General features: G+C 51.1%; 1 protein-coding gene across 3 annotated transcripts in view; it reads left to right on the forward strand.

Annotated features, from left to right (window-relative positions):
• Positions 1-689: 689 nt before the first annotated feature.
• SEMA4B (semaphorin 4B) overlaps positions 690-22,651 on the forward strand; it is a 36,424-nt gene continuing 14,462 nt past the window's right edge. The window contains exons 1-3 of one of the 3 annotated variants that reach the window (XM_088657470.1): positions 690-1,097; positions 2,507-2,613; positions 10,566-10,859. In XM_088657470.1, the coding sequence (XP_088513596.1) occupies positions 10,766-10,859 (94 nt within the window). In that variant the 5' untranslated portion in view covers positions 690-1,097; positions 2,507-2,613; positions 10,566-10,765. Of the gene's footprint in view, positions 1,098-2,506; positions 2,614-9,956; positions 10,219-10,565; positions 10,860-22,651 lie in introns of those variants that run through there. The other 2 variants (XM_088657469.1, XM_035130452.3) reach the window with 2 other exon arrangements.

A 22,651-nucleotide genomic window follows, 5' to 3' on the forward strand; every position in this document is an offset into this window, starting at 1 on the left:
ACTTTGGGGTTGGTCCCAATAAGGGTTTTGGCCCAAAATGCGGGTCATAATCATGGCAACATATAGTCTGGCCCCCTACAAGGTCTGAGGGACAGTGGACTGGCCCCCTGCTGAAAACGTTTGTAGACCCCTGTTGTAGGGGTTTCCCTGGATGAACAAAGGCGCCCCTCCAGGTACCAACCGCCTTAAAGGGCTCCATGCGCAACCCGCCATTGCCCACGAGAGGGCGCTGCTCCCTCGCTCCGTGGCAGAGCCACTTGCTTTCACCTTTGGGAGTCCCTTCGCTTAATTCAGCATCCTGGAAAATCCTCCCTGCAGGAGCGCCCCCTGGAGGGCATTGGTCGAGTTGCATAAGGAAATGGAAGGGAGCGGTCTCTGCCCGCAAGCGGCTTACAATCATCCTAATAGGCAGCGCAGTGAATGCTATGGGCGGGGGAGGGGGAGGATTTGAACTCGACCCAACCTGGGAGCGGGGAGGAAGCCAAAGTCGGGGGGCGGGGCTCCTGCTGCTGTCCTCAGTGCAGCCCTGGGGCTGCCGCTGCTCCGCTGGTCTGAGCGGTGGTGAGAAGGGAATCCCGCTCCCCCGTGCCAAGAATCAGCCCCACACCACGCCCCACACCTCTCGATCTTCCACTTCCCTTGGCAGCGCGCCTTGCCCGTTTCCTCCACTTGCCCGTTGCCCGTTGACCAGGAACCAACAACCAACAATCCATGCTGTTTGAAAGGGACCTTCTTTTGCAGCATCTTCGGCTGACCGGGGTGAGGGTCGTGCTTACCTGGCATAGGGACAGAAGGCGATTCTGTCCAGGGGGGCTGGGTGACATTTCGGGGTCCCGCCCCCTCCTCAGCCTCCGACCAACCCGCCACACACCAACCTGCATTGTGTGGACCCCTCCCCAATTTCAGCCACCCCCCCATCTCCTCCCTTTCTTGATGTCACCAGTTGGTCTGGAAGCACCGCCCCGATCCCTCCCCCCACCCCGACGGCGCCCCGCGATTCCGGCACAGACAGGGAGAGACGCACCACAAAGAAAGGCGACGGCGGGCCACGGCAGGAGAGGCTGGGGCCGGGGAGAAGACTCGCGTCTGTGCTGGAGGTGAGAGAGAGAGGCGGGCGGGCGGGCGGGCGGTGTCTCTGTGTTAGCAGCCAAGACAGACAGTGCCTCTGCCCATGTGCCGAGTCTTTTTTCCCGGCAGAGGCAGGACAGGCGGAGGAAAGCCCCTCCCCCCTGGCACAATAGCGCGCCAGGAATCCCCCCCCCCAAGAGAAAGCCCCTGCAGTTATCAATTTAGCGTGGGAGGGGCAGAGGGATTTTATATTGCTAAAGGGCTTCCGAGATTTGGGGTGTGTGTATAGCTGTCTGAATGGCTCTTTTCAACATTAGAGGGGCGCAGGTGATGGCCCCTCTGGCGCACCCCCCCCCCCCAGCTTAGCATTGGCTGGGGATGTGACAACCAGCAGAGCTTGTAAGGGAGCTGGGACTGACCCCTCCTGAACTCTGGGGTTCAGCCGTGGCCCTTGGCAAGCAGAACAACCTGATGCCCACGTGCCCCACCCATCTCAGCAAGGCGCTGGACCAGACCTCGGTCACCACACAGCCAGTCCTCAAGGGCCACCCTGAGGCAAGGAGAGGAAGGCATCGCAAGTGGGGTTCTAATGGCCCCCGCACACTATCTCGCCTGCATTTGCAAAACCCTTCATCTGCTGTTCCCCCACACCAGGTTGTGCTGCCAATCTGGGCACCCAAATGTTTGTATCTGTCTTAGATAGAGCATGCTTGCCAACTCAGATTTTGCCACAGAAGCTGTGAACAAAAGTGTATTTCGGAAGGACTGTCTGCCACAGGGGGGCTGCGGAGAGAGAAAGAGAAAGGGAGGGAGGGAAAGAGAGAGTCTGTCCCCCCAGAACCCTAGGAGAGCACCTGCTTTATAGGAACATATTTTAAAATTGCTTTTATATTCAATCTTGTTCTCCAATGAGTTCAAGGTAGTGTATATGGTTCACTCCTCCTCAATTACGGTAATTCTCTCAAACTTGGGGCCCCATCTGTTGTTAAACTACAACTCCCATCATTCCTAGCTAGAGCACCTGTGGTCAGGGATGATGGAAGTTGTAGTCCAGCAACTGATAGGGACCCAAGTTTGAGAAACACTGGGTTAGTGTGTCAGACTAGGACCCAGGAAACCAGGGTTCAAATCCCCATGGAGCTCATTGGGCCAGGTACTGTCTCTCAGCACATGGTTGTTGTGGATCAGGGAGCCACATGCACACCACTTTGAGCTCCTTGGAGGAAAAACTGGGGTAGAAATGTAATAAACAAACACCAATCACCCCCAAAACCTATTTTCTGCTGCACCATGTTGCAGAGAACTTCCTGTCAGTGGACCATGACATCTTGAGAGCTTCAGGCTGGGGAAGGCTGAGATAGACCACATCTTTCAACTATTCCAACTTGGTTGGGAATTTTCATATTTAAAACCTTATTTCCTTCTCCCCCTCTCCTAGGTCCATTCTGAAAGCCCCAGCTGACCTCAGCATCGCTGGCCTCCCAGCCAGGTGAAACTAGTTCCTTGCATCTTAGCATCCACGCCAGCTGCTCAGAGCTGAAGAAGGTGAGTGTGAGGACCCTCAGCTTGTCAGCTCATGTGCTTCCTTTATGAGATGAAGCCTCGACAAATGGGCAAAGAAGTCGAAGCAGCTGCCAGCCGAGAGGGTATTTGGCATCTTCTGGGAAAGGCTGGGCAATCAGTGAGGGAACCTGCCTGCAAAAAAGGTTCCCCTCCAATGAATTTGGGTCCTTCCTTGGGCAAGTGCCATTCTATGAACCCCAGCCTACAATAGTGGGACCCACCAGGGTTATTGGGGAGGGCTTCCCCTGGTGTCATGTGGTGGGAGGCAGCTCATGGCCACATATCTTTCTTTCTGACAATATCCCGAGCTATTTAAGGGTAGAGTGTGTGTTGCGGGGGAGGGAGAAGGGATTGCCAGTCACCATGTTTTTAGGGTGGCAGACATTTCCTTCCTTCTCTCCAACCTCCCTACCAAAATGTTTGAGAACAACTCAATTTCCACCAGGGCATCAATGGAAATAAAGGAAGTAGCCTGGAACAGCCAGGTCAGAGTATGTTTCCCTTGGCTTTATTGGAAAGCTAGAAGCGGGGAGGAGTGTCTGTGGTGGTGGTGATTTATTAATTTACGTACTGCGTTACGTAGGTACCAAAATGGTTCCTAAGCAGTTTACAACGACAAAACCAATATGCAGAGTACACAGCAGCATCAGAACACCCTTAATTTGAGTTCACAATGAAACAATTCAGAAAGCAAGACAATTAAAGACAGTTTGAAAAAACGCAGCGAAAACAATAAAACCACAAGTTCAAGTTCAGGGAAAGGCTTACCTAAGCAGGTGTGTGACCAGGTGGTGGCAGAATGCCAACAGTAATGGGGTGTCTCGAATTTCATCAGGGAAGGCATTCCACAACACTGGTGCCACCAGCAAAATTTTTTAAATAAAACCCAACTTCTCTGTTGCCACAAGCCGATAATCATGAGATTGTGGGCCCTGCTGTGGTGCTGACGACCTGGCATTTGCCCAAGGGAGCTGCATTGCAGAATTGCTGTTTTGTTTTATGTGGCTGAATCTCTCCCTCCATCTGCCTTTGTTTTTGCCACCTTTGGTGCCCTACAGGAACTGGCAGCAGCCATGACTGCACACCCCTCTGTGGGAATGCTGTGGCCTTGAGGAGGCGGGGATTCCAACATCCGTTGCAGTTGCAAAAAGGGACAACCTCCCTGGCAGCCTGCTTGCACTCTTTGGAGTCATCAGTGGCCCTTGCTGGGTCTCTCTGCCATGGGAGGAGGGCACAGGGCATCTTGATTGAGTCAGCATGGCTTAGGACATGGCTCCTCTGAGCTGCTCCCCACATGCATGCTGGCAGTACTGGGCAAGGAAGAGGCAACCCAAGAAGGCACTCGCTCATGTCTATCCCAGCCAGCCTGGTTGACAGTGACTGGGGAGAGTTTTTTCTCCCAGGGAGGATAGGGGACACCTGAAGGTCTGCACTGGGTCATCCAACTGGACCAGTGGCTGGATCTTGCTTCAGCATTGGCAACAGGACAGCACCCAAGCGCTGCAGTGGGTCACACCCACCCCATACACATTGAAAGTGCACGGGTTTCCCCAAAGAATCCTGTAGTTTACTCCTCAGAGAGCTACAATTCTTGGCACCCTTAACAAACTGTAGGATTCTTTGGGGGGGAGTCATACACTTTAAATGTGGGAGAGTCCCTGAGGGCAGGCAGTGGTGGGGGGTGCAGCAGGTCATATGGCACATGGGGGTCTGTCTCCCAATACTTTGCAGGGGCTCCCTCTCCCCCCCCCAACACAGCACCTGGATCCTATAGGCAACAGGGCATAGGGTTGCCCTTCCCTTGTCTGAAGGCTGAAAGGGCCAGTGCTGAGCTCCTACAGGCTGGTCTCCCAGCTGCCTGGCCCTGCCTGCAACCAGATCTGGGCCCTGCCCTGAGCTAGGAGATCAAATGACACCATTGATTGTGTGGTTGATCAGGTGTGCTTCCCAACAGATCCCTTCCTCCCAAATCCCAGGGCACGACAATAGACCTGGGTCAAGCAAAGCTGGCTGGCTGCATTTTTCTCAGGCCCAGAGGTGTTCTGTGGGTGGGCAGACAGCCAGCTAGCCACCTAGGCAGCCACCTGGAATCTCAGCCTCCAGGCTTCCTTTCCTAATGTCCAGAAGAAGGCTCAGCAGGGGAATGCCTGCCTTTTTGATAGGGAAGGAGTGCATGCCACACTTCAACATTTGCCCTCCCGGACACCTCGTGAGGGAGCCCACCGTTCCCAACAGGAGGCTCCCCAAGCTGCTAGTCCACAACAAGCAAGGCACCCCAGCATGGGGGTGTGGTTGTGAGGTCTGTAGATGGAAGAAAGGGGCCCAAGCCCACAAGGGTGCCTCCTTACTCCAGGCATGGGCTGCCAGCCCCCTCCCCCATTTATCTATTGCCTCTGCCCGGTTGAATTGATGCATTTGTTTCAGTGGTGGGGTTGTGTAAGGATAGCGGTATTAGAAACCCACCTGCCGCTGGAGATGCCTGAGCACCTCTGCAGGCAAATTGCAGGATTGCAAAGGGAAGGGCAGAAGCGCTGGGCTGTTTGGTTTCGAGCGCTCTATGCCCCTTCTTTCTCCTAACCACTGGCTGCCCTTGGAGAGTTTTGCTCCCACATTCCATCTCTCTGCCCAGGAAAGGGGAGGCCTGGGGTGCAGTTGGCCTCTCTCCCAAGCTGCTTTTGTCCTGGCTGCCAGCCAGGGCTTTGCCTCCCTCCTTTTGCAATGGGTGCTGCTGCCGCTGCCACCGCCCTCTGCTTGGGACCAATCCAGAGCCACATCTTGGGCTTGGCCACCATCCCTCTGGGAAGATTGAAACAGCCACTGCCTTTCCTCCTCCCCCACTTCCTCCCCCGCCTCTCTCTCTCCCCCTACTTTGCTCCGCTGGGCCCCTGATCCTCCCCGTGCTGATGCCAATGCTCATTGACCCACCACCTCGACCCTTGCTAGTTCCCGGGGGCCATTCTCTCATGCTCCTCTGTTGCCATGGCAAACCAAGTGGCAGGCATTCATCACGGGTTGCCGTGGTTACTGCTGGACGGATGCAGTGAGAAGGTCCTCGAGGGGGCTCCTGAGCAGAGTCCCACCTGGACCCCCTTCATCCTCCTCTCCCTCCTGACAGCTGTGTTTGGGAGGAAAGAAGCCTGCTCAACCGTCCCAGCACCCTAAAGAAAGGGAAGCAGAGAGAATCCTTTTTGTTAAGCCTGTGCATTGAAACCCTCCCCCATCTCCTCGAGTGCTTGCTCCTCTTGCTGCACAGTTTGTTTTCCTAAAGTGAGGGGAGATGTGATGGTTCTGTGTACTCCCTTTTTGTGCAAAGACAGGGTGCGGGTGGGCCCCTGCCGGGGCTCCCGGAATCATCATTTCCATGGAAGAGTTGAGAGAGCAAATATCTGCACTGAGTTCAAGGCAAGAGTGGGAGATCTTCCTTTCTGAAAGTCACGGTTCCTGCCATGGTGCTCAGGAGCTGCTCCTCAATTATATGTGAACTGGAAGGCCGCAGGAGCCATGTTCTCTGCCACGAGCATGTCTCCCTCTCTGCTTCTCCCTTTAAGATGCAGAGGCCGAGTGCTGGGCATGAGCAAATGATTGCTTCGCCACCATCCTTGGTAGAGCTGCCACTACCCACTGGAAGGGGTGGTGGACTTAAATCCAGGCAATGCCAAAAGGTTTCTCCTTCACACAGAGCTCAGGGGGCTTCCCAGAGCTCAGGGGGCTTCTTAATTCTTAGAACCACCCCACAAGGGTGTTGTGGTTGCTGGATGTGGAAGGGAAGCAGAAAGAGAGAGGGGGGTAGAGTTCTGTGCATAGGTGACTTGGGGATTCTCTATTTGTTCAGAGTGATGGTATCCCACCCTTTGCTTCAGCTCTAAAACCTCTCAGGGCAACTGACTTGTGAAATGAAAGCTAATGGAGTATTATTATTTTTTGCTGTGACTGGGGATGCACACATCTCAGGCTCTGCTGGGTCAGCATCTGGAGCCTTGCAGGGTCTGCCATGACCATTTGGCTTTGTATCTTGCCGATGAAATTGCTCATACCTGTTCCAAGGTGCTCTGGGTGGGACTGTCTTTGGAGGTGGTTTTGAACCTGTAATGGTTATAGAAAGTGGCAGCCGAGGTTATATCACACCTATACTGGTTAAAGTGACTGCCTGTTCATTCCTGTGCCCAGTTCAAGGTGCTGGTTTTGATATTCAAGGTCTTAAACCGTTTAAGACCAGGTTACCTGAAGGGCTGTTTGCCCACCTGAACATTGAGATCAGCGCCTGAAGTCCTGAGGTCTGGCCTGCCAGCAGGAGGGATTAGATTGGTGGGCAGCAGGGACAGGGCCTTTTGAGTGGAGATCCCACATCTCTGGAAGCCTCTCTCCAGGGAAAGATGTATATCTTGGACACTGATAGCCTTTAAGGGAACTCTGAAGATGTTTCTGTTCCAGCCTGTGTTTGATTATTTCATATACTGTGCTTGAATTTCTTTTAAAAACCAGTGGTTCTATTGAAATTGCTGCTATCTTTATGAGCTTAAAACAGCTTGTGAACAACTTTTAGAAGGTGGTGGGTTATAAATATTTGAATAAATAAAAACCCAAAATACAGCACAACAATACAACACATACCGTCTGAATACAACACAATACTGCCCTGAAGAGGAAGCACACGCATAATGGAACAGCACTGCCAAATCATTACCCAGCTAGTTCTAGATTCTCCATCATTTGACTGCTATTCCTGAAGCAGGGAGCCTCCTGTGCTCATGGAGGCTCCCCACAAATGCTCCTCCAGTGCAGGAGGGTTCCTGCATCAGAAGGAAGGGACTAAATGGTGCCTGAAGAGGACTTCAGTTAAAACCAGCTCCAAAATACGTTGGGCAAGCAATAAGAGCATATTTGCCTGGCACCCAAAGGACATCAACACCAGATGAGAGTCTTGGTTGCAGATGCTGAGGTGGGCACTGCACTGGGTCTTCTCTCTCTCTCCACAGTTGCCTCCCACCGGACTTCAGAGGGCTTCTACTGGAGGGCTCAGGTGACAATCATAAAGTCCAGGTGGGCTTATCTGTGAGGAGGAGGAAAGATCCACAGCTGTGCCTGCCCGATATCGTAAAGCTGCTATTACATAAAAGCCCCCAGGGTGGCTTCCAACAGCATAATTGAAAACAGACACACGTAGCAATAAACATAAAACCAGCAATAATAAAAAAGAAAGCAGCAAAACTAAACAAAAACCCATAGCCAGTTTACAGCTTAAAGCCCAAGGAAATGCAGAAGTCCTTTGCCTGGCACTGAGATGACATCAGGCCTTTAATGGTGATGGGCAGCACTTTGAATTGTGCCCAGAAATGGATGGGCAGCAGCCTGGTGGCCAGGGGTCCTCTCTAGAGCCAGTCCCAGCCCAGCAGCTGCATTCTGTCCTGACATTTCTGGGGAACCTTCCAAGGCAGGCAAGCATGTGCACTGCAGATTGCAGCTGTGGTTTAAGCTAGGAAGTTTCAGCTCTCTAATTATTCTTGATGGACGGGTTGAGTTCTAGTCTGAAGAACATCAGAAGAGCCTGCCTGTAGCAGCTGGGTCACACCACAGACTCACCTAATTCTGTATCTTGTTCCCAACCAATGTGGAACTCATAAGCAAGCAGACCCTGAGCCCTCCTTTGCACTGGGCAGCACATGCTGTTTGGAAGCAGGGCAGAGTTGCCCACTGGCATCTTAAAGTTTATGTGATGCAGGATTAGGCTTCCCAAGTCACCTTCTGAAAGGTAGAGGGCTCAGCCCAAAAGTGCACCCAGGGCAGAGGCAGAAGAACCTTCAGAAACCATCAAGTCAATAGCGTATTAAAGAAAAGGGGGGGAAAACTGGCACAGAATTAAAGCATTAGGAATTAAAAATAAACACGTCCAAACAAGCTGACCAGGAAACTCAGCTCAGCACAGGGGTTGCCTTTTGCAAGTCAAGGCCCAGATAACTTTCTATTGCTTGTTACAGCTTTTGTACAGCCATAGAGAAGGAATTAATCCGTTTATTCTTTAGCTGAAACAACTTATATACAAAAAAAACCACTCCAAAATATTAGACCAGACAATTCAGCAACAGACAGAAGGCAGGAAACACATTAAGCCAATATTATAGTTGGCATTTTAATTTATTGTCTGTTGTTTGTTTAACAAATATAGACATATAGGATGCTCAGTTAGGTGGTCCCCCACCTCCACCCCTCTCCGAATCATGGGTCTTGGCATCAGGATCAGCATGGGAGAGTTCCTCAATAAATAGTTCCTGGGGAAACTGGAGGGGCAAGAAAGACTAGCGGGCATCAATGGAGCTGAATGTTGGGAGACTGAAGACAGATAAGAAAAAGCACTTCTTCATGCAGTGCATAGTCAAACTATGGAAATTGCTCCCACAGGAGGGAGTGATGGCCACCAACCCAGACTGCAGTAAAAGAGGATTAAACAATTGGATGGAAGAAAAGGCTATTATTGGTGACTACTAGCCATGATGGCTTTGCTCTGCACCCGCACTTAGAAGCAGCAATGCTGCTGAATGCCAGTTGCTGGAACCCACAAGAGGGAAGAGTTGCTCTGGTGCTTGGGTTCAGCTTGCCGGTTTCCCACAGGCGTCTGGTGAGAACAGGATGCTGAACTGGATGGGCCATTGGCCTAATCCAGTAGGCCAGGCATAAGCAAACTTGGCCCTCCAGGTGTTTTGGGACTGCAACTCCCATGATCCCTAGCTAACAGGACCAGTGGTCAGGGATGATGGGAACTGTAGTCCGAAAACATCTGGAGGCCCGAGTTTGCCTATGCCTGCAGTAGGCTTTCCTGATGTTCTTATGTTTTCAGAGAGAAAACAAGACACCCACTGGCACAGGGACATGATAATCTTCAAGGCTCCACTCTCCAAGGCAGATGCAGTCTGTGTTAAGAGATTCAGCACATTCAGGATAAGATTTTACATAAACAAAAACAAAATCAAGGAAAGGGGTGTGATCCCTGCTCAGGAATGTTGTAATGATGGTGTTGATATTTCACATTTTACTTCCACCCTGTTGGTTCAGTGGTCCCTGACCCAGGCAGCTGTTAGGGTGGACTCTCAGCCATTCACTGCTGATGCACCAGAGGGAGTTGCAACCCAGGAGGAGGAGGGTCAGACTGGGCAGAGCCAGGTGCCCAGGGCAGGCTCAGAGCAGCGGGCCAGTTGCCAGGGGAACAGGCAGGAGCCTGTTGCAGGCCTGCCTCTCTGAGGCTGCCCTGCTGGTTGGCCCCACAGCCTGTGCGTCTCTCCCTCTCTGTTTGCCAGCCCTGCCTAGGCGCTCTGCCAGGGCGGGGTGGGCACAGTGCCCAGGGGAGCATGGAGATTAGCCCAGAGTTCAACAATACCCACAGGGCAGAGGAGCTGCCAGGGAGGTCTGGCCCAGTGCGGGGGGCAGGGGGTATGCGGACACTCCCACCCTTTGCTTCTCCCCAGTGGGGTGTCCTTGAGATGCCCTCATTCAGCCTAGCTCCAGGGAGAAGCAGGCATGGAGCCCAAGGAAGAGTTGGAGGAGAGGGGCGCGGGGGTGGGGCTGTCTTTGTCATAATGCCCTGGAGGGAAAGAGGTTGCCTTGGGCCCAAGAGGCTCTTTTGTTTTGGGCTGCGGTTTTGGGGTTCGCGGGGGGGCACCCATGGGTGCTAAAGCTGCCGCGCGCCTTGGTTTGACGGCGCCGCCAGGCGAAGCCCCAGCGAGGGTAGCTGCCTAGCTCGGGATTGGGGCGTCAGTTTTGGAGGGCGGGAGGGAGGAGGAGGAGGAGGAACCGCTTGGGGGTGGTGCGGTTCTGGGAGAGATTAGCAAAGGGACGTTCAGGGCTGCTTTCAACGGCCGGGGGAAGGTGTTGGGGCGGGGACGGCTCTCGGAGCTTCCCCCACATCTCCTCCCTCTCCCTCTCTCTCTCTGTCTCTCTCTCAGGTCCGGACCTGTCTCTCCTCGAGGGAGGGGGCGGAGGCGCGGCCACTCCCGCCCCGACGGGGGAGGAGGAACCAGAAAGAGCAGCAGCCCGAGCAGCTCCGAAGTTTTGCAACTTGATCCGCCCGCCTGCCTGCCTGGTCGAGCGAGCAAAGCCTCCGCCGCTGCTGCCCAGGCCCCGTTCCCCTCGGACCTACTGCGCCATGGGGCTCCGGGAGTCGGCGCTGCTGCTGCTGGGAGCGCTCCTGGCCGCCGCTGCCGAAGAGGAGCCGGTGCCGCGCCTGAGCCTGCGCCTCGGTAAGCTTGAGAGGTCGGGGGCGGCCCAGCCACAGCGGAGGCCCCGTCGAGGGATGCTCCTGGCCGGGGAAGTGGCGGGGGACCAGACCGACGCTGCTCTCTCGGCTTGCCCCTTTGGGGTCTGGTTGGTGGGGGGCGGGCGCTGATATTTCATGCTGCTGGTGGGGAGAAGGAGATCTCCGCAGGCTGATGGGGCGCTTTAGTATCTTGCGGGGGCTCGAGGGCGCGGAGCCCAGGGTCTTTCCCTTCTGCTCTTTGTAAAGCACCTCGAATACTGACACACACACCCCGAATACCGTGAGAGGCCCCCTGCCCGTGAAGAGGCTTTACCTTTGGGCTTCTTCCTCGACGTGGCGAGGACTGCCCTGGCACTTTTGGTCTCCTCCTTGGAGTCGGAAGCCTTGAAAGAGGGCCGCCAAGACCATCACCCAACCTCTCGCCTTAGGAAAGGGTTTGTTGACTGGAGAGTAGTGCTGCTCCATGAAATCAGGAGCTGGGCCTGACTTGGCCCATGGCCGGACTCTGTGGCCAGCATCCATATGATAACTACACATGTCTTGCACCCTGGTGGGTGGGTGGCACCAAAAGCACCCTGGCCAGGGCTTTGTTACCCTTGTTTTCCAGCCCACCCAGTACCAATTCCCTTTGATCCAGTGGGGGGCTTTGGCCAGGGTCTCCTGAGCATCTCCCCGGGGAAACTGTGGCTTCGGACAACTGATGTCTGTGTGGATGGGGTCTTTTGGATTTGAAGGGGAGTCCAGCTGACCCTGCAGCAGTCCTGGGCTGAGCCTGAGAAGGGGGCTTCCTGTCCCCTGGGCACTGCCATTCATTGCGAGAGCAAAAGTAAGTTGCCAGCCTCTCACATTTCAGGGGGTCCTTCAGTGATTGCCCCAACATCTCTTGCCCCACAGGGCCTGGGCATTGAAGGAAATCCTTCCTCCCCTGGGAGGTCACTGCAACCACTCTTGTGGTCAGTCAAGGCCTCTGCTGCTACCCCACATCCACAGCAGTCCCCACTCTCCCTGGCCTGTGTTTTTGTTGCTCCCCAGACCAGCAGGGGGCAGGAGGAAGAGAAGGAGGGGCCTGAGCACCCTCCCTCCCTCAGGTTTGTTTGAAGGTGACGCGACCTGCCCCAACAAGCTTTTCTGGCAACTGCATTTTGCTTCAGTGGCGCTGTTCAAATGGAGGCTGGGTAGCTACTGGGGACCTCCAGAGATCCGGGGAGGGATTGGGGCCTCCTCCTGTGCATGTGCCAGCCAGGTGCCAGGTGCAGTGGGTGCCCCGAATGGCCCCAACAGACTCACCTGTGGCCCCCCTGAAATACTTTCTTTTGTGAAAACCATTAATTATCATATGGGGAGCTGGTTTATGGAGGGGATTAGTAGCAAAGAACTGCTTAGCAAAATTGGGTATAAGACAAAACACCCATCTAGTGGGCAGACTTTGGGGGTGGCTGCTATTTCCTCCGGCCTTGGTTGGGTGTGTGCGTGCAAGAGGCAACAAAGTGCTGTCTCGGCTTGTATGTTGCCTCTTCCAACACAGGGCCAGGTGTGCAGGTTGAGTGGGTTTGAGGAAGAGGCACCCGTCCTTCCGACAGCTGCCACATCAAGTGACAACTTGCCCATAGGAAGCGCTCATCACATGCCACAGGGCACAGCCCTATGTGACCTCAAAAACAATCCCTTCTGATAAGGGTGCTTCACAGGACTTTGTTTAGGAATAAGCCACTGGGAAATGAGATGGGCTCACCTGGGTGCCTCTACCTGGAAATGCCTCTTGCTGACCAGGAAGGGGTTGGAGTTTGGAAGACTGTGCTCCCTCTTACTCCCCTCACAGAAGCCAGTTGGACGCCCCAGCAGTAAGGAAGACCTGTCATGTCCTGGAGGACCCAAGCTGGAAGCACCTGCAGTCAGTTCAGACAAACTGTTGCATCTCCTTCCCTCCCTTCCCACAGTTTGCAAGGGAAAGAGGGGGCAGTTTTTTCTAGCGAAGCTTCACAGTTTGAGGTTCAGAGCAGGTGCATAGTTAAACTGTGGAACTTGCTCCCATGGGAGGCAGTGATGGCCACTAACTTTTCCAGTTTTTAATGGAGGTGGCTTGTCAATGGCTACTAGCCATGATGGCTGTGCTCTGCCACCACAGTTGGAGACAGCAATGCTTCTGAATGCGCGGGGGGAGGGTAGTCTTGTGTGCTCAAATCCTGCTGGTTCCCAAATCCCGCAGTCACCTGGTTGGTCACTGTGAGAAGAGGATCCTGGACTAGATGGGCCATTGGCCTGGTCTTACGTTCTTATGGAGGCTTTAAGAGATGATTAGACAATGGAGGAGGATACCAAATTCATGGTGCCAGTGGCTACCAGCCACAATGGCTATGCTCTCCCTCCACTGTTGGCAACAGAATGTTGCTCAATGCCATTTTGGGGAGAGTTGCTGCCGTTGCGCTCAGGTCCCATTGGGGCGTCTGGTTGGCCACTGGGGGAACTGGGTGCTGAGCTAGATGGACCCCCTTTGGCCTGATCCAGGGCCGGCCCTACGGCCAGGCTGGGTGGCGCAGGGTGCCAGGGGGGCGCCGTGCAGCAGCACCCGCCCGCCGCACTGGGAAACAGGGCGGGGCGGGGCGCCAGAGGGATCCGTCGCATCACGGCGCCAGATATGCTTAAGATGGCCCTGGCCTGATCCAGCAGCCACATTCTTTTTAGGGTCTCGTATTCAGTGTCCATGGGGATGTTGAACCCCACAGCACCATGTTCTGAATTCCTCTTGCTTGACCATAGGTGTAGTTCCCTAAAGGACTGTGCATCACAGCAAGTCCCTTTCATGGACACTGTTGTCTTTTGGTTGTGCCTTTGGACTCTCTTTTGCTGGTGTAGGAACTTGGCCAGCCCAGTCCTTCCCCTCATATTCACTCATTTCGTAGAGAGTTGCTGCAGCAACAGAGTTGTCTAATCCTGTATGATACTTTGCAGTCCAGATCAGGAAATTCCTGGATTGGATAGACTGGTGGGAGTGGCCCTCTGCCAGCCTCTGCCCCTTCTGGGTCACAAGCGAGGGCGAGACATTGCCCAACCCTGTGACGAGGCACAAAGTCACAGATGTGTGCTCTGCTGGTGCCCACGGATCACCATCCTGCGGAAGCTGGCTCATCCAGACTGCAGGCAGGTGCTTGTTCCTCGGGGAGAAGCAAGCCTCCCGTTCCCTGCTCAGCTGTTTCCCTCTTGCCTTTCCCATAGTTGGACCATCCATCCTCTGCTGGTGAATGGGAGCTGGAGCTTTTCTAAGGGATATTTGTAACTGCACAAGTGCTACATGATTGTGGTTTGCAACACACACCTCTGCATTTTCTCTGCGTGCGCACACACGCACACACACTGTTGCTTGGAGTCCTATTCCAATGGCATTTGGAGGACTACACAATAGTAGCCGAGAATCCTCAGAACTGGGAAATCTGGCAGTGCTAATGCAGAGATGTTTTATATTCAGGCTTATTTATTTAGTTAGTTCATTCAATTTATATAGTGCTTGATTGTAGAAAACCTCAAAGCGGTTTACAGAAAGAATGAAACAGCAAGGTCACTAGCAAAGCAGTTAAAACATTCAAAAAATTAGAAAGCAGCAATGAACTAACAAACACTTTAGCATTCTAACATGTCTGGGTAGGCCTGTCTGAACAAAAATGTTTTTAGCAGGCGCTGAAAAGAGTACAGATGTCAATAGGCAAGGAGTTCCAAAGTTGTAGGACTTGCGTTAGAGCAGGCATTCCCAAACTTCGACCCTCCAGATGTTTTGGACTACAATTCCCATCTTCCCCGACCACTGGTCCTGTTAGCTAGGGATCATGGGAGTTGTAGGCCAAAACATCTGGAGGGCCGCATTTTGGGGATGGCTGTTGTAGGTGCTGCCACCCTAAAAGATCAAATTACTACAAATGTGGAACAGATATTATGTGACGCCTGTAACAGTTCCTCAGATCAAAGTGGTCAAGAAGTCACATACATGGGGTAAGGCAAGCTCGCAGGTAGACTGGTACCAAGTTATTAAGGCCTTTATTTGAATACTAACAGTAACACCTTGAACCCGGCCCGGTAGCAAATCGAAAAACAATGCAGGTCTCTGAGCACATCTGTTATATGCTGGCCCAGTCTCACTGTCAGCAATTATGCTGCAGTATTCAGCTTCACACAAGAGATGTCATGGACTCAAACAAAACTATGTTTGGAATAAGAGATTTTTTAAAAGTGGAGGGATGCACAAACATCAGAACAACTGAGCCCAGCTCTCCCACTTCCCAGTACACAGACTATATTGGAACCAGGAAGTCAGCTCTTAGAGAAATAGTAATCTTGGGTATCACATATCCCATTCATCACCCAGAGACGAAAGTCTTAGTAACTTCCCAGGCACGTGGTCAGCTTTGTTAGCTAGTTTCTTCCTGCTTCTGGGAGGCCACAGGGCTGGAGAAGTGGGGCAACTGGGACAGGCTGGAGGAAAGCTCTTCTCTCTTGCCTTGAGAGGCACAGAATTGCCTTCTAGGGCAGTTGCAGGAACTCCCGGTGTTTACAGAGGAGCCTGCGTGAGCTGCTCTCTTGATTGGAGGACTTTGCTGTCGCTCTGTGTTGGAGTGGGGAGGTTCGGTCATGGTTCACTCTTGTTATATGTCAGGAGACCCAGATCATGTGTGAAGAGGGTGATTGCAAGAGTTTAGAACATCCTTCCCTGGGGCCTCCTTGAAGTCAGGATGTGGCTGGCTTCTCATTGCAGTGACAAATCTAGGCAGCAGATTTCTGTAAATTGAACATTGTTGTTCCTGAATGTTTATCGTCTTGTAGTATTTGGAGGAATCTTGGGGCGCTTCCAGATCATAGCTGCCAAGTTATCCCTTTTTAAAGGGATTTTCCCTTATGCTTAATAGGCTTCCTCGTGAGAAAAGGGAAAACTTGGCAGCTATGTTCCAGATGAGGGTGTCATGTTGCAAATGAGCCATTCAGATCCAGTTTCTTGGTACATTCTCTTCCATACACTGTTACACTGTTTGGGTGTTTGTTGCTGCACATTCTGGTGGGCAGAGATTGATAGATATATTTGTTCTATTCTGGACATGCACACAGGTTTTTATCTACCTGAGCACATGCAGGGTTTTTTTGTTTTTAAATAATTCACCAGAAGCACACAAGCAAATGTCAGCAGCTGTTAATTATCACATTTCACAACAGGCCAAATGAAGGGCTGTGCTTTTGTGAGGAGCAATATCCATTTCCATTTGAATTTTTTAAAAAATAATTCTGAGGTCTTGCACAAGAGTGATTTCAGGTGACAGGGAGAAGTGGAGCTGAGTGTCATCAGCATATCAATAGCACCTCACTGCAAATCTCCTGTTGACGCATCCAGCAGCTTTGTAAAGATAATAAAAAGCTGGAGGGAGAGGTAGGGGTAGGATGGAATATTGTGGGACCCTCAAAGCACAAATGCAACTGAGTTAAGTGGAAAACTACCACATTATCTTCTGAAACTGCCTCTGCAGATAGGAGCAGAACCTCCATGTCTCGTGAGTCCCCTATTCCCAATTACAGATTTGGTCCAGCAATACACTGTGGTCAGTAATATCAAACCTTTTCAGCAGGGGGGCGGCCCACTGTCCCTCAGACCTTGTGGGGGGCCGGACTATATTTTTTTGGGGGGGGAATGAACGAATTCTTATGCCCCACAAATAACCAGAGATGCATTTTAAATAAAAGCACACATTCTATTCATGTAAAAACACAAGGCAAGCCCCACAAATAACCCAGAGATGCGTTTTTAAATAAAAGCACACATTCTACTCATGTAAAAACACATGTAGGCAACCTAAGGCCCAGGGGCCGGATGCGGCCCAATCGCCTTCTCAATCCGGCCCATGGACGGTCCGGGAATCAGCGTGTTTTTACATGAGTAGAATGTGTGCTTTTATTTAAAATGCATCTCTGGGTTATTTGTGAGGCATAGGAATTTGTTCACCACCTACCCACCCAAAATATAGTCCCGGCCACCACATGGTCTGAGGGACAGTGGACCCACCCATGGCTGAAAAACGTTGCTGACCCCTGATTTAGCCAATGCCACTCATCCCCTGGCTAGCTGTCAATAGCCAAGACAGGCAAGGATCAAGGGTGTGGTCAGCCGCACCTTTGCCCGATGCTTTATCCACATCCTCAGGCATCCTCAGTTGAAACTGATCCCATTAAGAGGCTAGACACCTTCATAGGAGCTGCATCCAAGTTGGCCAGGTTCACAGTGAATACGAACCACTTTAAGACACAAATGTTTCACGTCGCTTCCCTTCAATAATTTCCCTGCTAAGACTGCTCTGTTTTCAGTCTTCCCCAGCTTGGAGCTGTCCAGAAGTTTTGGACTACAGCTCACATCAAGCCCAGCTGTAAAAAAAAAAAACAAATCTGGAAGGCACCAGGATATTATTATTATTATTATTATTATTATTATTATTATTATTTCATTTTGCTATAATCCTGGCACCACCACCCTCATAAAAACACTTGACACAGTTCAAGACTCTGTACTGGAAGGGATCCCTTCAACTTTGAAACGATGGGGTACCTCTTGAGGACTAGAGTAGTGTGGAGACTGCAGTGACTGTGTTTGAGGAGGGAAAGAGAGATGGGTGGTCTGATCAGGCTCTAGGGTTCTAGAAGAGCCCAGACTGCTCACTAGATGCCCTCACTTTTTACAGAACAAGCAGTAACATAATACAACTTCTGCATGACACTTGAATTTCAGAACTGCATAAATATTTGGAGGGGGGAGTGCACATCTCCCCTCCCCACAGAACATCACACTTTATGTCCAGCCCCCATTCGAAGGTAGGTTCCTGGTCCTCCCTGAACAGGTTATTATTATTATTATAATAATACTTAATATTACTTTGGCCAGCTTCCAACATACTGTATATAAAAACATAATAAATCATTACACAGTAAAATATGTTGGACTCTGCCTTTGTCTGCCCCATGGTGGTCCCCACGGACCACCTGAATGGGCAGCCCGAGACACTCCCCCTGTGTCTCTTGTTAAAAATTGTTCGCCATGCCTGCAGCAGCCCTCTGAGATGTTGGCTGTTTTCTGTGTAAACACAAGCTGGCTGTGTTATCAGCGGGTTTAGGAGGCGTTGATTTGTCCAGCTGCTGCTGTGGCCATTCAAGGGGCAGGAAGTCATGGGGCAGCCCAGCTCCAGCAGGCAAATTCTGGTAATTCTCCTTCACCTCTTCATGCCTGACCTTCCCACTAGCTACACTGTGCTTGGGCCTCTCAGCTGTTCTGTTGCACTGCCCCTCAAACTTGCTGTTATCCTGCTCTATGAGCACTTGCAGAAAAGCAGGGATTTCAACAGTCAGCTGTTTTTTCTCAGGGATGAGGAACATGTGCCCCCTCCCTAGAAATGGTTGCACTACAATTCCCATCATCCATGAGCCATGCTAGCTGCTGGGGCTGCTGGGATTTGAAGTCTAGCACCTGGAGGGCTTCAGTTCTTCCCCATCATAATTTTATTTCTATTTATTACAAAATTGCATTGCTTAATTTAATAAAAGGTAAAGGTACCCCTGACCATTAGGTCCTGTCGCAGATGACTCTGGGGTTGCACACTCATTTCGCTCTATAGGCCAAGGGAGCCGGCATTTGTCCGCAGACAGCTTCCAAGTCATGTGGCCAGCATGACTAAGCCGCTTCTGGCGAACCAGAGCAGCGCACGGAAACGCCCTTTACCTTCCCGCCGGAGCGGTCTCTATTTATCTACTTGCACTTGACGTGCTTTTGAACTGCTAGGTGGGCAGGAGCTGGGACCGAACAATGGGAACGCACCCCATCATGGGGATTCGACCACAGCGCCACCCGCGTCCCTTAATTTAATAAATTAATTTAATAAATGTTTCTAAATGGTTGACACAAAAACAATACAAATACCACCACCCAGAAAAATGTCCCAAAACTAGAGAATACTAAAACTAAAACGGAGTAATCTGCAAAACAGAGAACTTTGAGTCAGAGTTCAAGACAGCTTGGGTAAACAAAGTTTTAAAAGAGTTGTTTAAAGGTCATTCCTGTCTCCTTCTCACAAATTACCCAAGGGGAGGGCATTCCAGGGGTTGTGGCGGCTTAACAGACCTGCTTCCATGTTGTCACCATCAGCTGGTCATGAGATGACCAGGAAAGCATCCCGAGAGGATCTCATAGATACGATTTTAAAAGACATCTGAAGGCAGCCCTGGGTAGGGAATTTTTAAATATTTAATGCTGTGTTGTTTTTAACACTCGATTGGGAGCCGCCCAGAATGTCTGGGGAAACTCAGCCAGATGAGCGGGGTATAAATATATTATTATTATTATTATTATTATTGACTTTGGGGGTATGTATTGGTAAATTTCCTTCCCCATACTCTCAGGGTTGAGATTTTTAAATGCCCTAGATCAGGACTGGCTAATCCATGGGCCTTCCAGATGTTGGACTACAAAGCCCATCCTCCCTGACGCTTGGCCACCCTGACTGCAGCTAATAGAGGGCCACAGATATCCTCCACATGTGCTCTAGGTCTTTGGCCTGGGTCTTCCTGACACCCCAAGCTAGCTGCCTGAAGTGGCCGCCTCATACTTTGCCCTGCCCATCTACGCTAGCATCCTGTTTCCTGCAGTAGCCAAAGAGATGCCTTCAGCCCACAAGCAGGACACGAAAGCAACAACTTCTCTCCTGGTGCAGGGCGGGGAGGGGGAGTGCTGCTGCTCCCCAGCAACTGGCATTTAGGCACAGTTGTATATAGCCATTATGACGGATAACTACTGACTAATGATAAGACTTCTCCTCCTCTTCCTCTGTGAATATGTCCCTCTTTTCCGTAGCACTGATTTGGGACTTTCAGAATATTCTGAATTGAGGTTTTATTTTAGGGATTTGCCGGGGGGGGGGGGCTGCCCTGACTGAACTTTTCTTTAGGATGTAGATTTGACTTAGGTTTAGTAAACAAAACTTGTAATTTAATTTTACATTCGTAGATAGACAGACAGACACACTTCAAATGTGTTTTCAATAGCCAAAAGTAATTAAGCCGAAACATTTGATTGTGGTGGGGAGATCAGTAAAGGGCACAGTGTGGTTTATATTCAAATGAAATGAGAGCAATTCTTGGAAACTGATTTTATGGGAATACTGGTAAATGTCTTAAGTCAGAGATGTCAGCTCAACAGTTTGAACTTCCCTTTTATATTAAATTTGGATTTGAAGGGAATTTTAGCCTGCTTGAAGAACTGAGCAGAATAATATCTGCCCTTCCTACGGAGAGTCGCCTGAAAAAGTTAGTTGCAACGTTGACTTTAAGCTGCAGCCATCCACTGTGCTGCTGCACTCTGTCAATTCATTCGCTTGCTTTATGAAGCAAGGCATTTCTAAAGGTAAACTTTGCATGGAGAAATGCAGCAGTGGGGAAATCTCTGCCCCACTTCATTCAGGTTTGGTGCCATGGAGGAAGCCTAACTCTGAATTGTTGGTGGAAATTGTCAGAATCGGGGCCTCTCCGCCCTTCCCAGAATGCTGCTGTCTCACCCAGAAGGAATCCATGGTCTCTAGAAAGCAATGCAGCAGAGAACTCTAGCTAGCCCCTCTGTGATTTCATAGCCCTTATACTGTGTTCATCCTCTCCTCCTCTCAACCCATCTAAACTTGTTCTCCTGGGATAGAAGGGGCTTTGCTGAATCCCACCCCCTCATCCAGCCTGCCAAAAAGCGTTGTGCTGCCCTCAGCAAAACCCAGCTGGCTCTGTTTGTGCTCACAGATCTCTTGCCAGGCGCAGCTGGTTGGCCTAGTCTTTGAATCTTACGGAGAATCCCATAGGAGGAGCAACTGTTGAGCTGGAGGGAGATTCTGCCCAGTGCTTTGCTTGCATGGGCTGATGGACAGGCTGGGGCAGGGCAAAGCCTTGCTTTCTTCCCCCATAGGGGCCTACCTTTAGCCACTCTTGGGTCCCTTTGCTGATGCAGCTCTCTGTGCTGTCTGTAAGCCTGCTTCAAGCTTAGTCAAGGCTTCAGGGCACAGTGGCGAGAGGCAAAGTGTGTGTGAGGGGGGGGGGCAGAGAAGCCTGGCCCGTGACTTGCACCTCAGTCCCTGGCTTCCACAGTTGCATAACCTTTGCCAAGCTGGATCCTTTGGAATACAACTCCCATCTTCTGGCCATGGAGGCTGCGGCTGCTAGGAGCTGTAGTCCTAAACATCTGGAAGGCTATGGGTTGGTGAAGACTGCCAGAGGGGGGGGCAGGGGAGGGCATGACATCTTGCTTGTGAGAGTCAGCTGACAAACTAGGCATTCTTTGCGCCTAGTTGGGTATGAGAGGAGCCCCGGGGAATGCTGGTATCTAGTTGTGGGCCGGGGCCTCTCTGTGCTGCACAGAAGAGGTTGAGCCAGCTGTTCCTTCTCAGCCCAGAGTGGCCTTCCCGCTGACGGAGCCCCAGGACTTCCTGCAAAGTTTGCCTTAGGGGCGCCCAAACTTTTTTCAAAGAGGGCCAGATTTGATGAAGTGAACATGTGTGAGGGCCGACCAAAGCTGTTGACCTTTTTTTAGGATTGAAGTTGTTGAGCTTTTTTTTACGATTTTACCCCAGGAAATAAACTGCCACAGGGGCCGGATTCGGCAGGCCAGATTAGGCCCCCGAAACAGACTTTGGACATGCCTGCTTCTTGGGAATAAGGAAGAATAGCTTGAAGGACAGAGGGTGATGTGACTGGAAAAAGGGAAGAGAGGAGCTGGGCACAGCCTGGCTAGTGTCTTCTCCTGCCCCCCCCCCCGCTCCCTTGGTGGGATGCTCTACCCAGGGAGGACCACCTGACTCCGTCATGCTCAGTTTATAGTCCCTAAATTTAGATGCTTTTGTCCCCAGGTTCTGGCTCATAACATTGGACTGTTTCAAAATTTGATTTCTATTACAATTTTTATTTATGATTTTCAGTTGTATACATTTCAACAATAGCGTAACAGTGGTTCTAACATTTCAAACCTCGACTTCCTTCCTCCTCTTTCTGCGGTTCCTTAAATTTATTTTATCATTCCCTGCATATTTTAAGTTATCTTAATTCATTCTTTTATTCATCTACTTTGATATACATTTTTTGAAACTGCCAGTTATTGTAATAATCCTGCCAATGTTTATCTGTTTACAGTTTGCTTGTAAATATACAACAAACCATTTCCATTCCTTTAGGAAAAGTTTATTATCTTGATTTTTATTATCTTGAAATTAGATTTCTGACCTTTTCATGTGTATTGATGGATGGGCACTTTTTGGTATTTGTGTGTTTGGCTTGAGTGTTTCTTACACTATTCATATTTTATGAATTGCATGTTGCTCTGAGGCATCTTTTGTGAAAATTGATGAATAACTCCATTAATAGATGAATGTTGTAGCTTGCTGGGATTGGACAGAGCCAGCAGGATCTGCCCCCTGCTCAAATGGCTGCCCAGCCTCTGCATCAGAGAGAGATCCTCACCAACCCTCCAGGTCTCCATTGACGAGCCACACTTTTAATTCCAGAGTTTGTCCTATTGTGTTCCTTCTTCTGCCCATGAGATCTATAAAGGCCCAGAGGTATCCCCACAGGCAGAGTGCCCTGATACTCTGGCCAGCTGCTTCTTAGCACCGCCGGTTATCCAGGGACAGTCCCTCTTTCAGTCCTCTTCACCTTTTGGCACACATTCAAGGGGTGACTCAGCTGCAAGAGAGCAGGTCACCTGTGGGGAGCTCCTTTGGCCTCCTTCTCTTTCCT

The sequence above is a fragment of the Zootoca vivipara genome, chromosome 13, assembly GCF_965207765.1.
Source record: "Zootoca vivipara chromosome 13, rZooViv2.hap1.1, whole genome shotgun sequence".
Classification (NCBI taxonomy): domain Eukaryota; kingdom Metazoa; phylum Chordata; class Lepidosauria; order Squamata; family Lacertidae; genus Zootoca; species Zootoca vivipara.